The 16909-nt window shown below is 51.0% G+C and overlaps 1 protein-coding gene across 1 annotated transcript in view; it reads right to left on the reverse strand.

The window, feature by feature from the left end:
* The window catches only part of PTPRF (protein tyrosine phosphatase receptor type F), a 257441-nt gene that overhangs the window by 57505 nt on the left and 183027 nt on the right, over positions 1-16909 (reverse strand). The window contains exons 7-11 of the mRNA XM_082311797.1: positions 14206-14787; positions 13506-13639; positions 12317-12461; positions 6661-6966; positions 3544-3737 (exon numbers count right to left, since the gene is read on the reverse strand). Of these exons, the coding sequence (XP_082167923.1) occupies positions 3544-3737; positions 6661-6966; positions 12317-12461; positions 13506-13639; positions 14206-14787 (1361 nt within the window). The remainder of the gene's footprint in view (positions 1-3543; positions 3738-6660; positions 6967-12316; positions 12462-13505; positions 13640-14205; positions 14788-16909) is intronic.

Consider the following 16909-nt stretch of genomic DNA (forward strand, 5'->3'; position numbering starts at 1 on the left):
CTGGCCTCCTTGTACCCAGCTGTACCCAACCAGCTCCCAGCAGCAGAAGCACTGCAAAGCTCTCTGGGCAGGTTGGATCTGCAGAGGGCTGTAAGCAGCGAGGCTAATGTGCGCGCCGCATCCCCAGAGAGATGCAGGCAGCAGGCTCCCTGGCAAATATGCTGCACAGTTGAGCGCAGGAGCAGTTGTTGAGGCCACACTGCAGCACGGGGAGAAAGTCCCCCCTCAGGACATTCCAGTCTGGGCTGAGGACAAGCAGGCTGGGAGCAGGACACAACGGATCAACAGCTAGATTCATGCAGGGTCTAGCTGCCTGTCTTGGAAAGAGCAAACAGGAGTCACGCTTGCACGGGAACCCGAAAGGGAAGGCCTGTCCTCCCCTGGCCCTGCTGCCTCCGTTGTGCCCGGTGCTCCAGACTCAGCATTGCTGCCTGGCGCTGCTCAGCACTGAGCTTTGCAGGTCTGGTGCCTGGGAAGGGATGGAGGGGATCAAGCCCACTGCTCCTCCTGACACACTGCAGCTGCCCAGGGACTGGAGACCAAGGAAAGCAGGTGGGCTCCTGCCCTCCCCTGAAGAACCTAATATTTGTGCCCCGTGGCCCGGCTATTCCCGACTCCCTCAAGCCGGCAAGAACTTGTAGCAGTGGTGAAGTGCAGCCGAGCCCCTGCACTGGTGCCCCTGCTCCTTTCAAAGGCGCTCCCCTGGTGCTCGGATGCGTTGTGCACAAGACTCAGGGCACAGAAATTAATCTCCTGTCATTGCCCGTTATGGGACCTGGCTGAGCCATCATGGGCAGGGCCTGTGCAGGAGGTGGTGCAGGTATCTGACCCAGCTCTGCAGCAATAGACGTGCTCTCCCTGGGCGCTCCTCCACAGGGCACGGTCACATTTGCTTGTCCATCAGTCTGTCAGTAGGAGTTGAGAGCTCAGACTGGAAGGCACAGAGAAGTCTGACGGCAGTAATCAGTCACAGGAGCAGCCAGAGGGGAGGGAGAGGCCTCAGCTCCATCGTGGGACCTTCCTAACAGCTGATTACTCTCCCTAGGCAAGAGGCTGTAAAATAAAATGTAATGTCTCCAGCACCAGGGCCCCCACTTCTCTGATGTTTTAGTCCTTTCCGCTCAAATGATTTTGAAAACTCAGAATCTATATTATCTGCATAGCTAACATCTCCATTCCCTTTCCTTTTTCCTTTCATCTTCGTTTACTCTCTCTCTATTTCTCATCTTCAATCAGGAAAAATCATGAGTCGGCTTTAATACCAGTGTCTTCATACCATCTGCAGGAAGCAGATTATGTGGCACATACCTACTCAGAATCAGCAGACAGCCTGGCTAGGCAGGAGAAGGGGCTCTGCCTACATGTCCAGAGAACTTCTTCTCTGACCCTAGATTTTCAATCAGTTTAATTTTCTCCTTGTGCACTGGTACACATGTTTATGAATGTTTATGAGTACTGAACTGTGGCTATATTCTGGCCATCTTCATCCTGTGACCTTCAGGGACAGGTGTTCCAGTGAATCTTTCTGCTTTCTTCCATTTAAAATAACTCTTGCAAGACTACTTGTTAAAGCCTGATCTGGCTGTTTGCAAAGACACGCACTGCTGTACTGAAAGATGGCAGCTCTTACAGGGTTCTTCAGCTTCTGGAGCAGATGTATTTCATCACAAGCGCAGGTCATGCCTCGCTTCTCACTCTTTTGGGAAATAAAGATCTCTTCTGCCAAGTCAGTGAAACCTCTTCCCTGCAGGGTCATCATTAGTTTATCCCAAGAGTGACATGACTCCTTCCTTCAGAGTAGTCACTTCTCTGCAACTATCTTTTGGCCTTCACTTCCATCCAAAAATTACAGCAGATGAGTTCAGCACCATACACAACAGAAAAAAAAATCACAGCAATCAAGAACTTTCCCACATCAATTCACCAAATACGAAAGACTGTTAAGTGGTCTGACAGGCCAGGAAACTTCAACCAACTTGCCTCCTTCATGCACAGATTCAACATAATGCAAAATCCAGCACTCCTTGGAAAGTTTCTGGCTCTGGCATCCTCGTTCCTGCACATTAGCATGGGGTTTCTCTCTCTGAAATGTATGAGTAAGGAGTGAAAGCAGAACTGGCTGGGCAAGCACAAAATATTTGAAAACACCAACAAGAACAACATTGCCAACTTCGCCCACCTACGCTTGGGACCAACCCATTAACTCCAAACTCCAACTGAACAACACAGCATCAATTGTTCAAACAACACAGAAGATAATATCCTCCTGGAATAAATAAAGAGTAGTAAGCAGCTTTTCTAACGATTAAAATAAAGCAACATCTGAAACATAAACAGAGATGTGCCCCAGACAACACTGCAAGGTCCCTCAAAGCATTTCTCTCTTTAAAGTTTTCCCCTTCCACATTATTACTGAGTTTTATCCTTCAGAATATGAATGGGGAGTAAAGCCGCCTCTATGCACTGCACTCTCCACTGACAAACGTATAAATGATTCACAGCTGCGTGCAGGAGACAGATCAATTAATCGTTGCAGCTCTCCAGTATTTATATTGGGCATCATTCAAGCAAGCCAGCTCTGAATCGATTACTCGTCGCTTCCAACAGCAGCAGATCCTGTACTTCATTTATACGATTATCTTTGTTGAGAACAGCATGGGTCATCCAGGACAAAGGACCCTTGCTCCAAAGAAGAGTTGTATTTCATCACAGACAGGGCACCAAAAACTTCCCTGGACCCTGGGAAAGAGGCAACTACGCATTGCTGGGCTGAGCACAGCGCATAACCATGCCTGGAGCACTGTGTGGGAACAGGGCCTCAGCTCACAGTCAGTGAGGTATCCAGGAGATTGCATAAATACGAGCAGATTGTTGTACAGAGGGCAAAGTCATTTACAGGCAATGCGGGCCTGCACCTCACTCTTTTCTTTTTTTTCCTCCCAGCCTTTCCCATACTTATTTGGCTTCACCTACAGTTTGGTTTCAAGAGGCAATGCAAGGTCAAGTCCCTGCCTTGCAAAAGCAGGAGGGAAGGGAGGCTTTGCTGAGCCAGAGGAGGGCTGCCCCGCCTGGCGTGCTGTGCCCACCCAACGGTGCAGAGCCATCCCCACGCCCCACAGGCAGGCAGCACCCCAGTGGACTCTGCCAAGAGAGAAGCTTCACCCTGAACATAGGCAGCAGCACAAAAGAAGCAGACTCAACTCTTATTTAAAACTCTCCGACGGTTTATAACCTGACACAATTTGCTCCGGCTGGAGTCTGCACAGGACGTGGCAGGCGGAGAGAGGTACATGTTGGAGAAGGGGTAAGAGAGGAGCATTGTCCAATACGTCACCTTTCCTACAGCAATCCTTCCCTGATTAAACTTTTTACCCGTTTCTAAGTCACAGTTTAGGGATAAACTGTTCGCCTTGCTCAGGCAGGGCTGAATCCCACACTCTGGAGCTGCAAGAGGAGGCCAAGAAATACTTGGATCCAGCCAGCCTGGCCCTCTGCGGAGAGGGAAGGTGCCATGCCCGCCAGCCTGTGGTCCCCACACTATACCTGTGCTTCCGACAGCATGACGTCCTTGATCACTGGCTGCCCTCGGGGCTCGTTGTTTTCCAGCTTCACGTATGTAACCTGGTACCCGCGGATCTGCCCATGCTGCTTGTTGGAGATGGGCAGCTTCCAGCTCACCCGGATGGCAGTCGAATTCACAGACTCTACCTCCACCTTTCGCGGTGGAGCACTGGGCACTGTAACACACACAGGACGGACAGTTAGCAGGTACCACACAACCGCTGTCAGCTATCTCTCACTCCATTGCTACCTTCCCTCCACCTCATTGCAAGGACGGCCCTGCTGGCACAAGTTCCCTGCACCTGCCCAGGAGGTCATTCTGCAGCCTTCCAGCATGACCATATCCCCGACCCTTTCCCAGCATCCAAGCACTTTTGCTACTCTTAGCAGGAAACAGCATGAATGTGATATGCAGGAGCACCCCTAATAAAAGCCACTGTGCTGGATCAGACCCAAGGTCCATCTATCCCTCTCTTGTCTCCAGTAGTAGGGGAACAAGGAAGAATAAAAGAATATAGCAGAATATAAAGAATATGGTAAACACCTGCAGCTCAGGGTGCCCTGCAGCAAAAGCAGGAGTTTTGAAGCCGCCTTTTCATCCTGCCTGTCACAACACCTCCTCTCAGATCCCTCTGCGTACATCTAAACGCAGTCCAACAGCCCCAGGTAGCGCGACTGGGCGCTGAGCCTGCCTTGCAGGGAGCCCTGATACCTGCCACCAGCCAGAGTGCACACGTGCTCTTCCCCTGTGACAGCAAGAGGTTAATGAGGGGGAAAAGCACCATCCTAAAACAATAACCCAGAGCTCAGAGACAGCATTCACTGTACTCAGCCAGATAAAGGGGCCCATGGGGATTGTGACAGCTCTGGGGACTGTATTTCACGGCTAGCTGAATGCTTTTTGATAATAAAATGAAAAATTACACTGCCCAGAAAATATCAATTTTCTTGCAAGGCGAGGCCCGTTTAAAAATGTATTTATACCCTATTTACCATTTGGAAAAATTACCTCCTTATTACTTTTTGCTCTTGCATTGACTGTGACAAAAATGTCAATGCTAAAAAATTAGCTTCTCAGTTGCTCTTGGAAAGCTCCTTCTGGATGAAGCAGCTGGGAGCAGAGGTGTGCACTCCCTGCGGAGGATACTGCTGCTACCGAGTGCCTGGTACCCAAGTGAAGGGCCTGGGCTCCGTCCTAGCACCTCTACTGCAGGACCCCTTCCACCCTGCACTGCCTGGGAAAATCCAAGGGTTTGGAACCCCGTACGCCCCAATTCTCAACACAGCAAGAAATAATCAGTATTAGATAATTGGGGATGGATAGCTGACAAGCAGACAAAATGAGTATTTCTATTTTAACCAACTAGATGGGAAGAAACAGCTACCCAGCAGGTAAGCACAGTTTTTAAGCCGCAGGGCAATTCATTATTTTCCCCACATGTCCTTCTTAATTGTAGATAATTAAATAAAATAAAGAAAGGAGGAATGGAGCATTTTAGCACCACGAGAATGAGACCAGCTCGAGGTATGGGAATGGAGGGGGCTGTGCTTGAATAGTTACCACCTTCTGGCTGGAGCAGCCTACGCTGTAATCCACAATTCACTTAGTGCAGTGACCTTGCACAAGCCACAGGGCTCTCCTGCCCTAGCAAGACACCTGCCCACACACACAGCTGGGAGTCCAAGCGAAAAACAAGATCCTCCCTGAGAACCAGACAGAAGCTGTGTGTCAAGCTCTGCTGGCAAGAGAAGGCGGGAGGCCTCGGCAGGACACGGTATGAGGACACAAAAAGATGTGAATGTGAGCAGACCGCAGTGTTTCGAGGAACACTATCCTACCCCATTATGGGAAGTATATGCTGCATCTGAGACTCAAACAGGGAAAGTTCAATTTGTTTTCAGATCACAGTTTAGCATTTCTTATTCCTTCATCATGGGTATCTACTGAGCATCAGCATGTTGGAGTGATAGGAAATTACTCCTGACAGCTAAGCTGGAACGTCCAACCACGGTGCCCAAAAACTAACTGTGAGAGCTTGTTGCGACATTTCTGGGGTAGCAGCTTCCCCTGGGCTACAACTCTGCTGAATGAGAACTGAAGCGAACAATACAGGCAGCAGGACACACACAGATGTGTTTGCCAGCCCAGGAATGCAGTCAACGAGCATTCCCACACACCACTTCCAGAGCCACGGAGACGTAGGGGACAGTGGCAGCCCATTTAGGGAAACCGTAATGTCTGGTTTCAATGTGCTATGCTGACTGGGCAATGCAGAGACCATCCTTTCTTTGCCTGCACGCTGCATCTCTTTCTTCTCCCATTAAATCTGCAGTTTCTGGGGTCAGCATGAAGCCGTGGAAGCTCCTACTGTCACCCTGAGCTCTGGCACTTTCAAAGGAAATGGCTTAAGTCCTGATGACATAACTGACAGCCCTGCTAATACAAAGCAATTTCTCTTTAAAGCTGTCGTATCCAGTAAAGTGTTCTGTACATGCGATATTCTGACTCTTGAGCAGAAGAGCAGATTTATATAAGCTGTGGCTTGCCTGGAAGCCAGGGCAGGAAGCAGCTTTCTTGCGATATCCACAAGTTTCAAATGGATTTCTTTTCCCCTCTTTAGTTTGCTGGATTTCAGGTCAACAAGTAAACTTTAAGTCCTGATCTCACAATGTGAGAGAAGCCTTTGGCTGGGAGAACTCACGTTACCTTCAGTAAAATGGAAACCACCACCACCAGACACTAAAAAGCCAAAATGGCAAAGCAGTGTAATGCCTCCTCATGTGCGCAAGAAGCACTGCTAGAACGCACAGGACCCTTGTGGGACCACGCCGGGACACCTGACCCACAGCCTGGAGCCAACCATCATATCAGAGCAAGGGCCAACAGAGCAATTCCCCTACCCCACTCCAGGACAACCGTGGAGACCCACTCCCTGGAGCAGCTGACCAAAGCGCTGCTCCTGACAGCCTCCAGTCCTGCTTGAAAAACACTCCCAGGCCAACATCCCCATTCCTCTCCCCCCCTTTTCCAGTAACTCAGCTAGGAGTGTCCTGGTTGCCCCAGTGCGGTAGCTGAAGGAGCTGTTCAGTAACACCTACCATCCTCATCAGTGCGCACGTGCACGGGGATGCTCTCCGGTCCTGGCCCCACATCGGTGTGAGCCCTTACCCACACCTTGTACTCGGTCCATTTCTCCAGGTCCTTGATCTCCCAGCTGGAGTGCTCCCGTCCAATGCCATCCACCACATGCTTGGTGTTGTCATCTCCTTCTACTGCCTGGTACGCAATGGAGTACTGGGTGATGACCCCATTGCGGCTCTGGGCGGGCGGTGGCACCCAACTTACCCGGATGGTAGTGGAGCTGGTGCTTACACACTCGACTTCTTGGGGTGGGGCGGAGGGGGCTGGGGATAAATAAATGAAGTGGGGAGATGAAGGGAAATGAGTGGAAGGACAAACCAAAATGCACAGGGAACTTTTACCCAGCCAACTGAGCACTGAACATATGCATGGAAATTCAGCCAGTAGCGTCCTGGACAACTGCCTGCCTTCCTCGCAGATCATCAAAGATGGCACTAGGGGCAATTTGTATTTGAAAGCCTGATGAACAGCATGGAGACAGAAGTGCTGTTCTGCATCAGAGAATACCTCTTCCCAAAGTGGTTCTGGACGCTCACTTTACCAAACTCAACAAATGGCAGTAAAGGAAGGGGCAGCGGGGGGAGAGAGAGAGACTGGTAGGGAGAAGAAAGATGCTTTCAGTGAAGATCTGAAGCAGATGGAAACCAGAAGAGGTAGGAAGCTATGGAAGGCAAGAGTGGCAGAAGGGGAAGCTCACACACCAGATTGCATGAAGGCTTGCAAAAACCCGCTCCTAGACAAGTGGAGGAAACAACAGAGGGCAGGGAAAGCAGGTGACTGAGGTTGGCTGGAGTGTGTCCAGGCAGGGTTTGAAATCACGACCATCAGCTGTGAGCAGCACCCTGACCCAGGTGGGAGCCAGGCACCATGTGGAAACAGGAGATAACGTGATTGTGCTGCTTTGCATACATGCCTAGTATCTGGGACTGGCTGCTTCATGCCTGCCAAACTGGTTACCTGCCTCAGTAGCTCTCTGGCCTGTGGAGCTGTACAGGGGAAGGTAGGCAGGTCTTGTCCCCTCCCAGGCCAAAAATCACCTGCAGTTTGCGTTAACTTCTAAGCCCCAGCAACGTTAACTGGCCACAGGGGGAGGAAGGGATCTGGCTTCTCACTGGGGTCAGGATCAGTCCACTCCGCACAGCATTGCTGGGGAAGAGCAGTGAAACAAATCGGGGTGGGGGAAGAGAGGGACCAGGAGAGACAACCGAGGGCTGTGGCAACCCTGCAACAGGACAGCAGTTCTGCAAGGCAGGAGAAGGGAACAAACCAGACAAGTGCCCTGGAGATGCCCTGCTTTGCCCAGGACCCCGGCAGCATGGGAGCCCTCTCACAGCAGCAGCAGCAGCCTCCTCTCATTTGGCCTCACTGCCAAGGGATGCTGCAGACGTATCCTGAGACCTCTATTAACACAACAGCACAGCCTCCCTGCAGAGGTGTTTGTGCTGCCCAGGCCATGCCTTGCTGCTGGCAGGGCACACACAAAGGGAAGGGGAGCTGCACTCAGGTGTTTCTCACGAAGGTGGAAGCCTGGAGGAGGGAGGGAGCCCGCCTGGTCAGGAAAGGCACAAGAGAGTGGGTGCTTGTACAGAAGGCAAGAGCCCTAAGCAGAGAGGGCAGGGCACCACCACCAAAAACGCGCACACCGTTGCTCTAAGGCTAGGAAGCTGTCTCGCCAAGCAGCAATGGAGTATGAGGTATCTTGCTTTACCAAGGCAGGTGAAATCGGCTGCTTCCATTCTTCACCGCAACCATAAACCTAGAAATGCCTGAAAAAAGACTAGTGCCCTTCCCCATGCTGCAGCCCTTGAAGCCATCAGTGCACCAGAGCCAGCCTTCCAGGGGCACGGGGACAAGCCTGCCTGCTCATCGCCTGTGCAAAGGCAAACACAACCTACATTACTCCAGATGGCAGCAGGGACCTCAGATAATTAAAGCACCCAACAATTGTGCCTTGGCATTGCTAGGCATAGGATGGCCGCGGGAAAAGTTTTGGGAAAGCTGAGGACAGCAGGACCTCCCAATGCCACTGGAGACCTCTGCTTGCTGAGAACAAGGCGCACTTGCTTGCAGAGGCAGTCACAGGCTGCACATAACTCTTAGTGCCCACTTCTGTGCTTGGGGAGCAGGGCCTGTCCCTGATGCCTGGGTTGGGGTGCCTGGAGAGAGGAAAGATGGAGGGAGAGCAGGCAGCGATGGAGCTGGATGAGATGATGCCTGAGCAGAGTCAGACTGCTGCCACGGGAGCTACACTGGAGGAAAGAGAAGTCAAAGCAATGCATAGAAGTAAACAGTTGCCTATGTGAGGGAGGCAGAGCGGGAATGGCCCTGCCATCTGGTACACCGGAAGGGAGTAGTGGTAGAAAATGAATCCTCACACTCTTTTGGATAATCGGCAGAGAAGTGGCAGGGAAGAGAGTAGGAAGATATAGCACCAAAGCAACCAAAGCAGAGTGAATTCAGGGAGGATATAAGGTAGACACAGCACCTGGTGGCATCCCTCAGAGGGGACGGGTGAGACATAAGGAGCTTGGCAAGCCTTTCCTCTGCCACTGTCTGTAGAGAGGCCCTTCACAGAAGAGACTTGCTCTGGCTTTGGGCCTCCACAGCATCCCTTGGGATGCAGCAGTGAGCTCCTTCTCCAAAGGCAGCTTTGGCTGGCAGTGTGGGCAGGTCAAACGTTGGCTGTTGACTGGGTAAGAGTCACACACATGATGTGCAAGGTAAAAACTCAGATTAACACTTAAAAGAAAGCAAAATAAAACTTGGTAACGTGAGCAGGATCAACTTAAAATGCACAAGGAGCGAAAGTGTCCCTCCTGGGGCCAGCAAAGAGCAGACTGGGTGGCCAGCATGCACCCACACACGCAGATGTACCCACACGCACAATGTGCAAACCTCTGCTGCCTCCAGGCTACTCACACTGGCTTCCCCTGCCGGCCCACAGCAGCCCTGTGTACCCATCCAGACCACCTACTCCTTAAGCTAGGGAAAAGGCAGCCTCAAGACCCACCTTCATATAACAAGTGAGAACGGAATTTTAATGCTGAGGCCTGATGGGCACAGAGCTGACGCTCCTCTCCTGCATCATACTGCTCGCCCGAGGCACTGCAGACTCCTGGAAAACTCCCCCGTGCTCCTCAGGCCCTCAAAGCAGCATTGCTTGTACTTTTTGCAGGGTGCCCAGCCACAAAGCAAGCAGCTCAGCAGGAAAGACAGCCCAGAAGGCAGCTGTCTTCTCAGGAGATGGGGTCTGAGCTGTGTGGCTGGAAGGGTGCAAAGAGGCACTGCATCCCTCTGGCCTTCCCAGACAAGCATCCCTACCACTCCTGAGCAGGGATGCCACAAGAAGAACCCAGCAGCAGCAATACAGACATCCTTCTCCAGCCCATTAGTGACTCATTAGTGATGATGTGCCTCCTACCTTACCCTTGACTGGTTTGTCAGGGCCAGGAATAGAGCCTGAAGACAGGCTCTTTGGAAAGCAGGAGTCTAACTGCTCCTGCAGTTTGTGTCCCACCTGAACGTGTCAATTGCCAAGATCTAACAGCCTTTCTCAGGGCAACCAGATGGAAGAGTGCAGGAAGGAGACCAATTTGAAGCTGGGAGCAACAGTCTTTCTAGATTAGTAAGTTCTAAGACGACAGGGGACCGATCCAACCATCTAATGTGAGATGTCGTTAAGTGCAGATCAAAGAATTTCTGCCTGGAAATTGTGCATTGTGCACACAACTTCTGCCGAGCTAAAGCACAGCTTTCTGAAAGACCCACTTGACTTTGAGACCCCCAATACCCAAGAATCCACTCTGCCCTGGGACTGTTCAGCCAGTGGTTTGTCACCCTCACTGAGTAGCCCAGTAGTAACTGTGAAGGACTTTTCTCATAGAATAGACTGCCATCAGAAATCTCGAGTAGGGGCCTGTAAACCAAGACCCAGTCACTTCTTGGATAAATCGAAGAACTCTTCGGTCCCTCAGTGTAAGGAGGGTTTCACTGGTCAAACCAAGATATTCCTGTGGCTTTTGGCCAAATTTCTTCCAACCTGCCCACATCTCTCTTACTAAACAGATGCCAGAACCAGTCAGCTACTGCTCCACAGGCCAGTGAAGCGACAACCTTAAAAACAGACCGGTATGAGTTCCCCTGTGAGCAGACAGCAAGCGGAGTAGGTCATGGGAAGATATCTGCCTTGAAAAGTCCACGAAGCAAAGGTTTCTCTTACTTGGGCTGTTGTGAGACTCTGAAGGACTCATTTATGCATGGAGCTGTCTCTGATTAAGTGTGTTCAAGGATAAGAGCATCCACTGATGCAATTAATTTAAGTGGCAGGAGAGTTGCTTCAACCTTTGCCTATCAATACAAAAGCTATCTGAAATAGGTATACAAATCCCCACACAGAATTTGTTCTCAATGTTCAAATATTTATAACTGCATGATCTGGACCTCTCTCCATTTTCATACCTGACTATCGTGCAGCACTAAGACACCATTAGCTCACTTAAGGAGGTGGAGGAATCCCTGCGACTGATACGTTAATGAAGCTGAGTCTTCCTCAAAGAGAAGGTCGTTCCAATAGTGAGCAGAGCTGCTCTTCCCTGCCTGAGCTCCCTTTCTAATGGCCATCTCCGGCTCTCGGCTGCTGTGCATGCTGGCACCCTCCCTGCCGGGAAGGCTGGCTGCCTTTGCCAACTGCTCACCCCACATAGCTAGTAAATCCCAGACAGACGGTGCTAACGGAAATGTCTTTTTCCCCCTTTTAATGCTCTTTGCATAATGGCAAGCCCAAAAATAGTTAGTGAAAACGAGCTTATCGCAGGGCCCTTTGATAGCCCTAATCTGCTTATGTGCAGCACTTTGAGCTGCCAATCAGAGCAATGCGAACTCCTGCTCTGTGATTACATGGGGCAGAGCGAGGATGAAAGTGATATTGCCTGGGTCACCTCATTATCTAGCCTCTCTATTAACTTGGCTGCAGCTTGTTCTGGTTTCCCCTAGCGCTGCAGCCCCAGAAGCAGGAGCCTCACTTGCTCATGCAACCCAGGCGAACAGCCACTTTCCCAAACTGACTTCTCCAGCTGCCTGACAGCCGCAGGCACATCTGGCTCAAAGGATGCCTCACCTTGCAATCAAGTGTATGGATCAGTTAAGGACCCCTGCAGAAGCAAGGCAGCTGGAATAGGGAGTGAAGGGGTGAAAATCCAATGGTTTGGACACAGTCACATTTAGAGCCAAACACCCATATGCTGCCTGTCCAGACAGCTTGTCTGCATGGGAGTGAATTCATAGAGATGCACAAACCCACTCAAATCAATCTCTCCAAAGCAATTTCCCAGCCTGTTTCACTCCTCCATCAGTTTGTATGAATCCACCCTTAGGGAAAGACAGCATGATCAAAGGGACATGAAGAAAGAACTTACCACTTGGGTGCACCCTCTCTGCCAAAGAGCCCTGAGCCAAAACCCCAGCTGACTTTCCCCATTATACCCTTTAGCAAACTGCATGCCAGCACCCCTGCAGACCCACAAGGGCAGAGGCATCGAGCTACTCCGTGCCCAGGTGATGGAAACTGGACTGCTTTTGCTTTGTCTTCAGTAGTGCAGAGTGTCAGAAACTTACTGGATTGGGCAGTTCTGGCTTCGATCGTCGGGGTGTAGACTCCTACCCCCAGCTCAGAGCGGGCACCCAGACGGAACTTATACAGCGTGTCTGGTTTGAGACCTTCCACAGCATACGAGGACGTTGGGTCAAACTCCACTTTTTGCTGGCAAATAAAAGGAAATACAGATTATTTGGTGTAGCTGGAGGATACAGAAAAGCTGGCACTCAGCTCCCAGTGCCAAGGGAATAGGCAGCCCCGTCACCCATTCTGGCTCCACAGAAAGTCACAGCCATGCTGCCAAACCTGTTGCAGTCCTGCAGGACTCCGAGGCATGGAGCTTTCTGGGTGAAACACAAGGACTCTGCAGGGAAGCAGACCTCTCAGACAGCCAGGCTGCACTGCCTGCTGCCCAGACTGCACTCACTGCCTGACAGCTTTGTGGGAATGCTGGGTCTAGCTATACAGTTCAGATGAGAGGCACAGGACACATGAGTTTGTTTCCTCCCAACAGACAGTGTCTGCCTGTGAACCAGGGTAAAGCCCTTGTCTTGGAGTAGCTGGCATCTCTAATGCAACTAAACAGTGCTGGTAAAGGACTTGTTTTGCTGCCACTTCAACTGGAGAGCACTTATTTCTGGCAGCTCTCATGCCACTATAAATACAGGAGGAGGAGAGGTCCATGGGACACTGTGATGCTGCCATGGCACAGTTCTCACTGTGCTGTCCAGCAGCCAGCACTACTTTTGATATATTTAGAGCTGGACTTCTTTTAGGGATCTGACAGTAAACGTGGAAGGGCTCTCTCTAGGCCACCCTCAATCTGCTCCTTAAGTGTAACCAGTCCTGGAGCTGCAGACACATTTTGAAGGCCATTTCAGACCCGCCTGGAAGCCCTACCGGCCTGCACAACTGTTTAAAGGCACCAGCAGTAAGGATGCCTCAGGGATGGTGTCGTGGTATTCTGGAGCCCTTCCAGTCCCAAACCAGTCACTAGCTACTTTGCTGGGCATCAACAAGCACTGCTGAGGTCACTTACACAGAAGCCAGACAGAGATTGCCATATTCCTCTCACACGCCCATGAGACAGAAGAAACATGGAGAAGAAACAGTCCTATTGCCACCCCAACTCAAGCAGACACCCTTCCCAAGCTGCTGAATTGTGATGTCTGGCCCCAAGTGCTGCTGACGCAGAGGCAGGATCCTCACCTGAGTGCCATCCTCCCCTTCCCAGTACAGCAGCTCGTATTTGGTAATGCGTTCCTGAGAGGCGGGCAGCCACGTCAACAGGATGCGGGTATCAGACTCTGCTTCTGCCTGGAAGTCAGCTGGCTGGGCGGGAACTGGGGACCAAACACATGGTTAGTGCCAGGAAGCAGATGCAGAGAAAGCAGTTGCATGGCTTTGGAGAATCTGCATTTCACCTTGTGAGGATCCTCTTTCATTCCTTCTGGACCCTCCCCTCTTCCCTCTCCCTCGTTCTGTGCTCTTGGAACAACCCAGGCAACATGCAAACACCTCTGGGACCCAGGCAAGTGACTATAGCAATTGCGCTCACTTCCAGCCCTCGACTGCACCCCAGCTCCTTCCTTCCCCATGTGTACTCAGACCCCAGAAGGGCCCAGCACAGTTCCATCGGTGCCAACGTCCATGTCCACATTTGTGTCAGATTTTTAGCCACTGAATCCCAGACAAAACTGTGGGCTGTGTTACTTCTACAGAGACTGATACCAACTCCCTAGGACAAGCTGACAGCTTAAATCTGATGGCTGTGGGTGGGGATGCCACTCTGACATGCAACCATTTGACCACCAAGTGCAGTTGCGATGCCTGGTGCAGATCAGACACGCAGCTGAGCTGCATACTACTGGGGTGGACACGGAGCTGCGACACCTCACTCCATACGTACCCCCTTGCTGCGTTTTGACCTGGATGAAGTCCGATGGGGGCCCGTCACCCACCGAAGTAAAGGCCAGGACGCGGATGCTGTACGTGGTCCCTGTGATGAGGCTCCCAACGGTGGTGAGGTGGCTGTCGTCAGTGTTGTGTTTCTGCCACATACTCAAAGGCAGATGCGGGTCGGTGGTATAGTAAACGCGGTACCCTCGGATCTGTCCGTTTGGCTCCTCCGGCTGCTCCCACTGGACCAGCATGGTGCTGGCGCTCAGCATCCGTGCCTGGACTTTGAGGGGTGGACTTGAAGGAGCTTGCTCTCCTGTCCGGGCCTCGACCAGATCACTGGGGGGACCCCTGCCAATGTTATTGACTGCGATGACCCGGAACTCATACTCCGAGAAGGGGCTGAGGCCACCTATGCTATAGCGGGTTGTTGCCACACCATCCACCTCTTGGAACTGACCCTCCAAGGATTTGGGCTTGTACTGGATGACATAATATGAAATGGGGTCGGAGTTGCCCGAATCCCAGGTGAGGGTCACGCTGGTAGCTGTCGTTTCAGTCGCTAATGGCTCTGTTGGAGGTTTTGGCAGTGCTGCAATTGGAAGGCAGAGAGGTGTGATTTAAATAATTCAGTCAGCTCAAACCCTGCAATGTGCATGGGGATAAAAATGGAGCTGCCACCTCCCATTAACATTCTTCTTTAAAAGGCAGAAATCATTTCATACTCTAGAACATGCATTTTTATATTACCATATATTGCTTGAAGTGGTTCTTAATGGAAGGATAAACAGAGCAATCATGTTATTAGACGTGCTTGACGCACTTACCAGCAGCAGGCTAAATAAAGGTAATTCAACGGGGATGCAGGAATGTTTCTGTCATGGGGGTTCAGCTGGCAGTGGGAAGGTGCTTGCTGGGCTGGGCTGGCCCCAGAAGCCAAGTGTACAGCTGATTTACAAAGGGATACAGTAAAGCAATCAGAGCACCACAGGTAATCTGGAGCTATGCTCCTGCTTCCACAGAGACAGCATCTTAGGCCATAGGGAGTTCATGGACAGTGCTGTTAGATGGGTTGATGGGGGAATGCCTTGTAAGTATCATAGTACATGCAGGAGGGATACAGCCAGAGAAATTACCAACTTTCACATCCACTATTTCACTGGATGGTGTGTCAAACTGCAACCAGACAATAAACTGTTACACAAGAACTCTGTGACACTGAAATCTCTGAAGCGTTAATGAGAATGCAACTACTGCAAGCAAACATTTCCAGATTTGCCATTTTACCAAAAGAACAAAGAAAGAGAATGAGTGCCTGTGAGAGAGATTTGCAGAGTACACAAATACTTTAAGACAATGACTGAATTAAAGTCTATAGTAAGTTTAAACCTCCTACAAACAACTTTAGTTAAAGTCATTAGTGACTTGTAATGCAGCTGTGCTTGATGAGGAACTAGGAAAAATGCTCAGCCCAAATTAAGATCCTCAAATACTTCACTCTGACAAAGCCATCAGGCTTCTAGTTTCCACATGGTTCAGCTGAGGAGAGCAGGCTCTTTAGCACAGGAGTATGCCTGCTCTGAGCACTAGCAATGATGCCTTTTCCAGTGCTATTGCAACATGAATACCGAGAAAATTGGTGAGGCCTGAACTGGCATGGGAGAGAAGGGCATGCAACCCACAACCAGACACCACACCACTACCCATGGAGGACTCAGGGAGGGCAAACACATTCCACCCAATAGTACGGCCTGAAGCAAGACATTTCCTAGAGCATCCAAAAAATTGGCAGCCTGCCTCAGGCCTTCAAGGACAGATGACACTCATCTGCCCTTTCTTTTGCAGAGCTGCAAGCTTGACTTTTGCCAGCTCTTGGGTGTGCAGCCTGCATGTGAGCAAGGGGCAGGTCTGGTACCTTCGATGCGCTTACTGCAATCAGCTGTGCATCATCTTGTTTCTCCTGTCTGCCCTGCAAACGGTCTACTTTCCAGCAAGCACAGGAGAAGTAACACTGGGTGAAGGAGTTAGGGACAGAGGCAGTAAGATAACCAGAGTGAAGGTGCAGAAAAGAGAAACAGAGAAACAAGGAGGAAGGCAAAGGGCTAAAGGAGCTGAGCAGACTGCTCCCTGGCCTAAGGGCCTCTGCAGCCCTGGGGCGGCAGTGGGCATCAGTCAGCCAAAGAGGGAGCGAGGCAGAGCTGTCCCAGGTACGAAGAGGTAAATGCTGGGAACCATCAGTGCAGCAGTGCAGCTCCCACCTCCTCCCTCCACGTCCAAACCATCTCCCCATCATGCTGCTTTCTTCTGTACACTCCTGGGTATGTACTATAACCAAAGCAACCCCTGTGCTCTGTAAGAAAACAGGGGCTGGAAAAGGTACTGACTAGCAGGTGCTGTGAGTAAAGGGAGCGGTGTGCGGCTAAGGTTAAAAGCATCCTCTGACTAGCACCAGGGAAAAGAGAATTTGCTGTTAATCTCCAGGTCAGAGAGGGCTAACACTCAATTCTGTGATTTGTTCAAGCAGGGACTTGGTCCTAAAGGTGGCCATAGTGCAGGAGGGGGCCTGCAAGAACAGAGAGACTCAAAAGATGACTTATCTGTGTAAATCTGAGCTACAAATCAACTGCAAGGAGGGGAGGAAAGGGATAGTGTGGCCCCAGATGGGAAAGGCAGGACACGTACTTCAGCCTCCCAGTAGGGAGCTGTCTGAGTGG

Source organism: Platalea leucorodia, assembly GCF_965183815.1.
Source record: "Platalea leucorodia genome assembly, chromosome: 5".
Classification (NCBI taxonomy): domain Eukaryota; kingdom Metazoa; phylum Chordata; class Aves; order Pelecaniformes; family Threskiornithidae; genus Platalea; species Platalea leucorodia.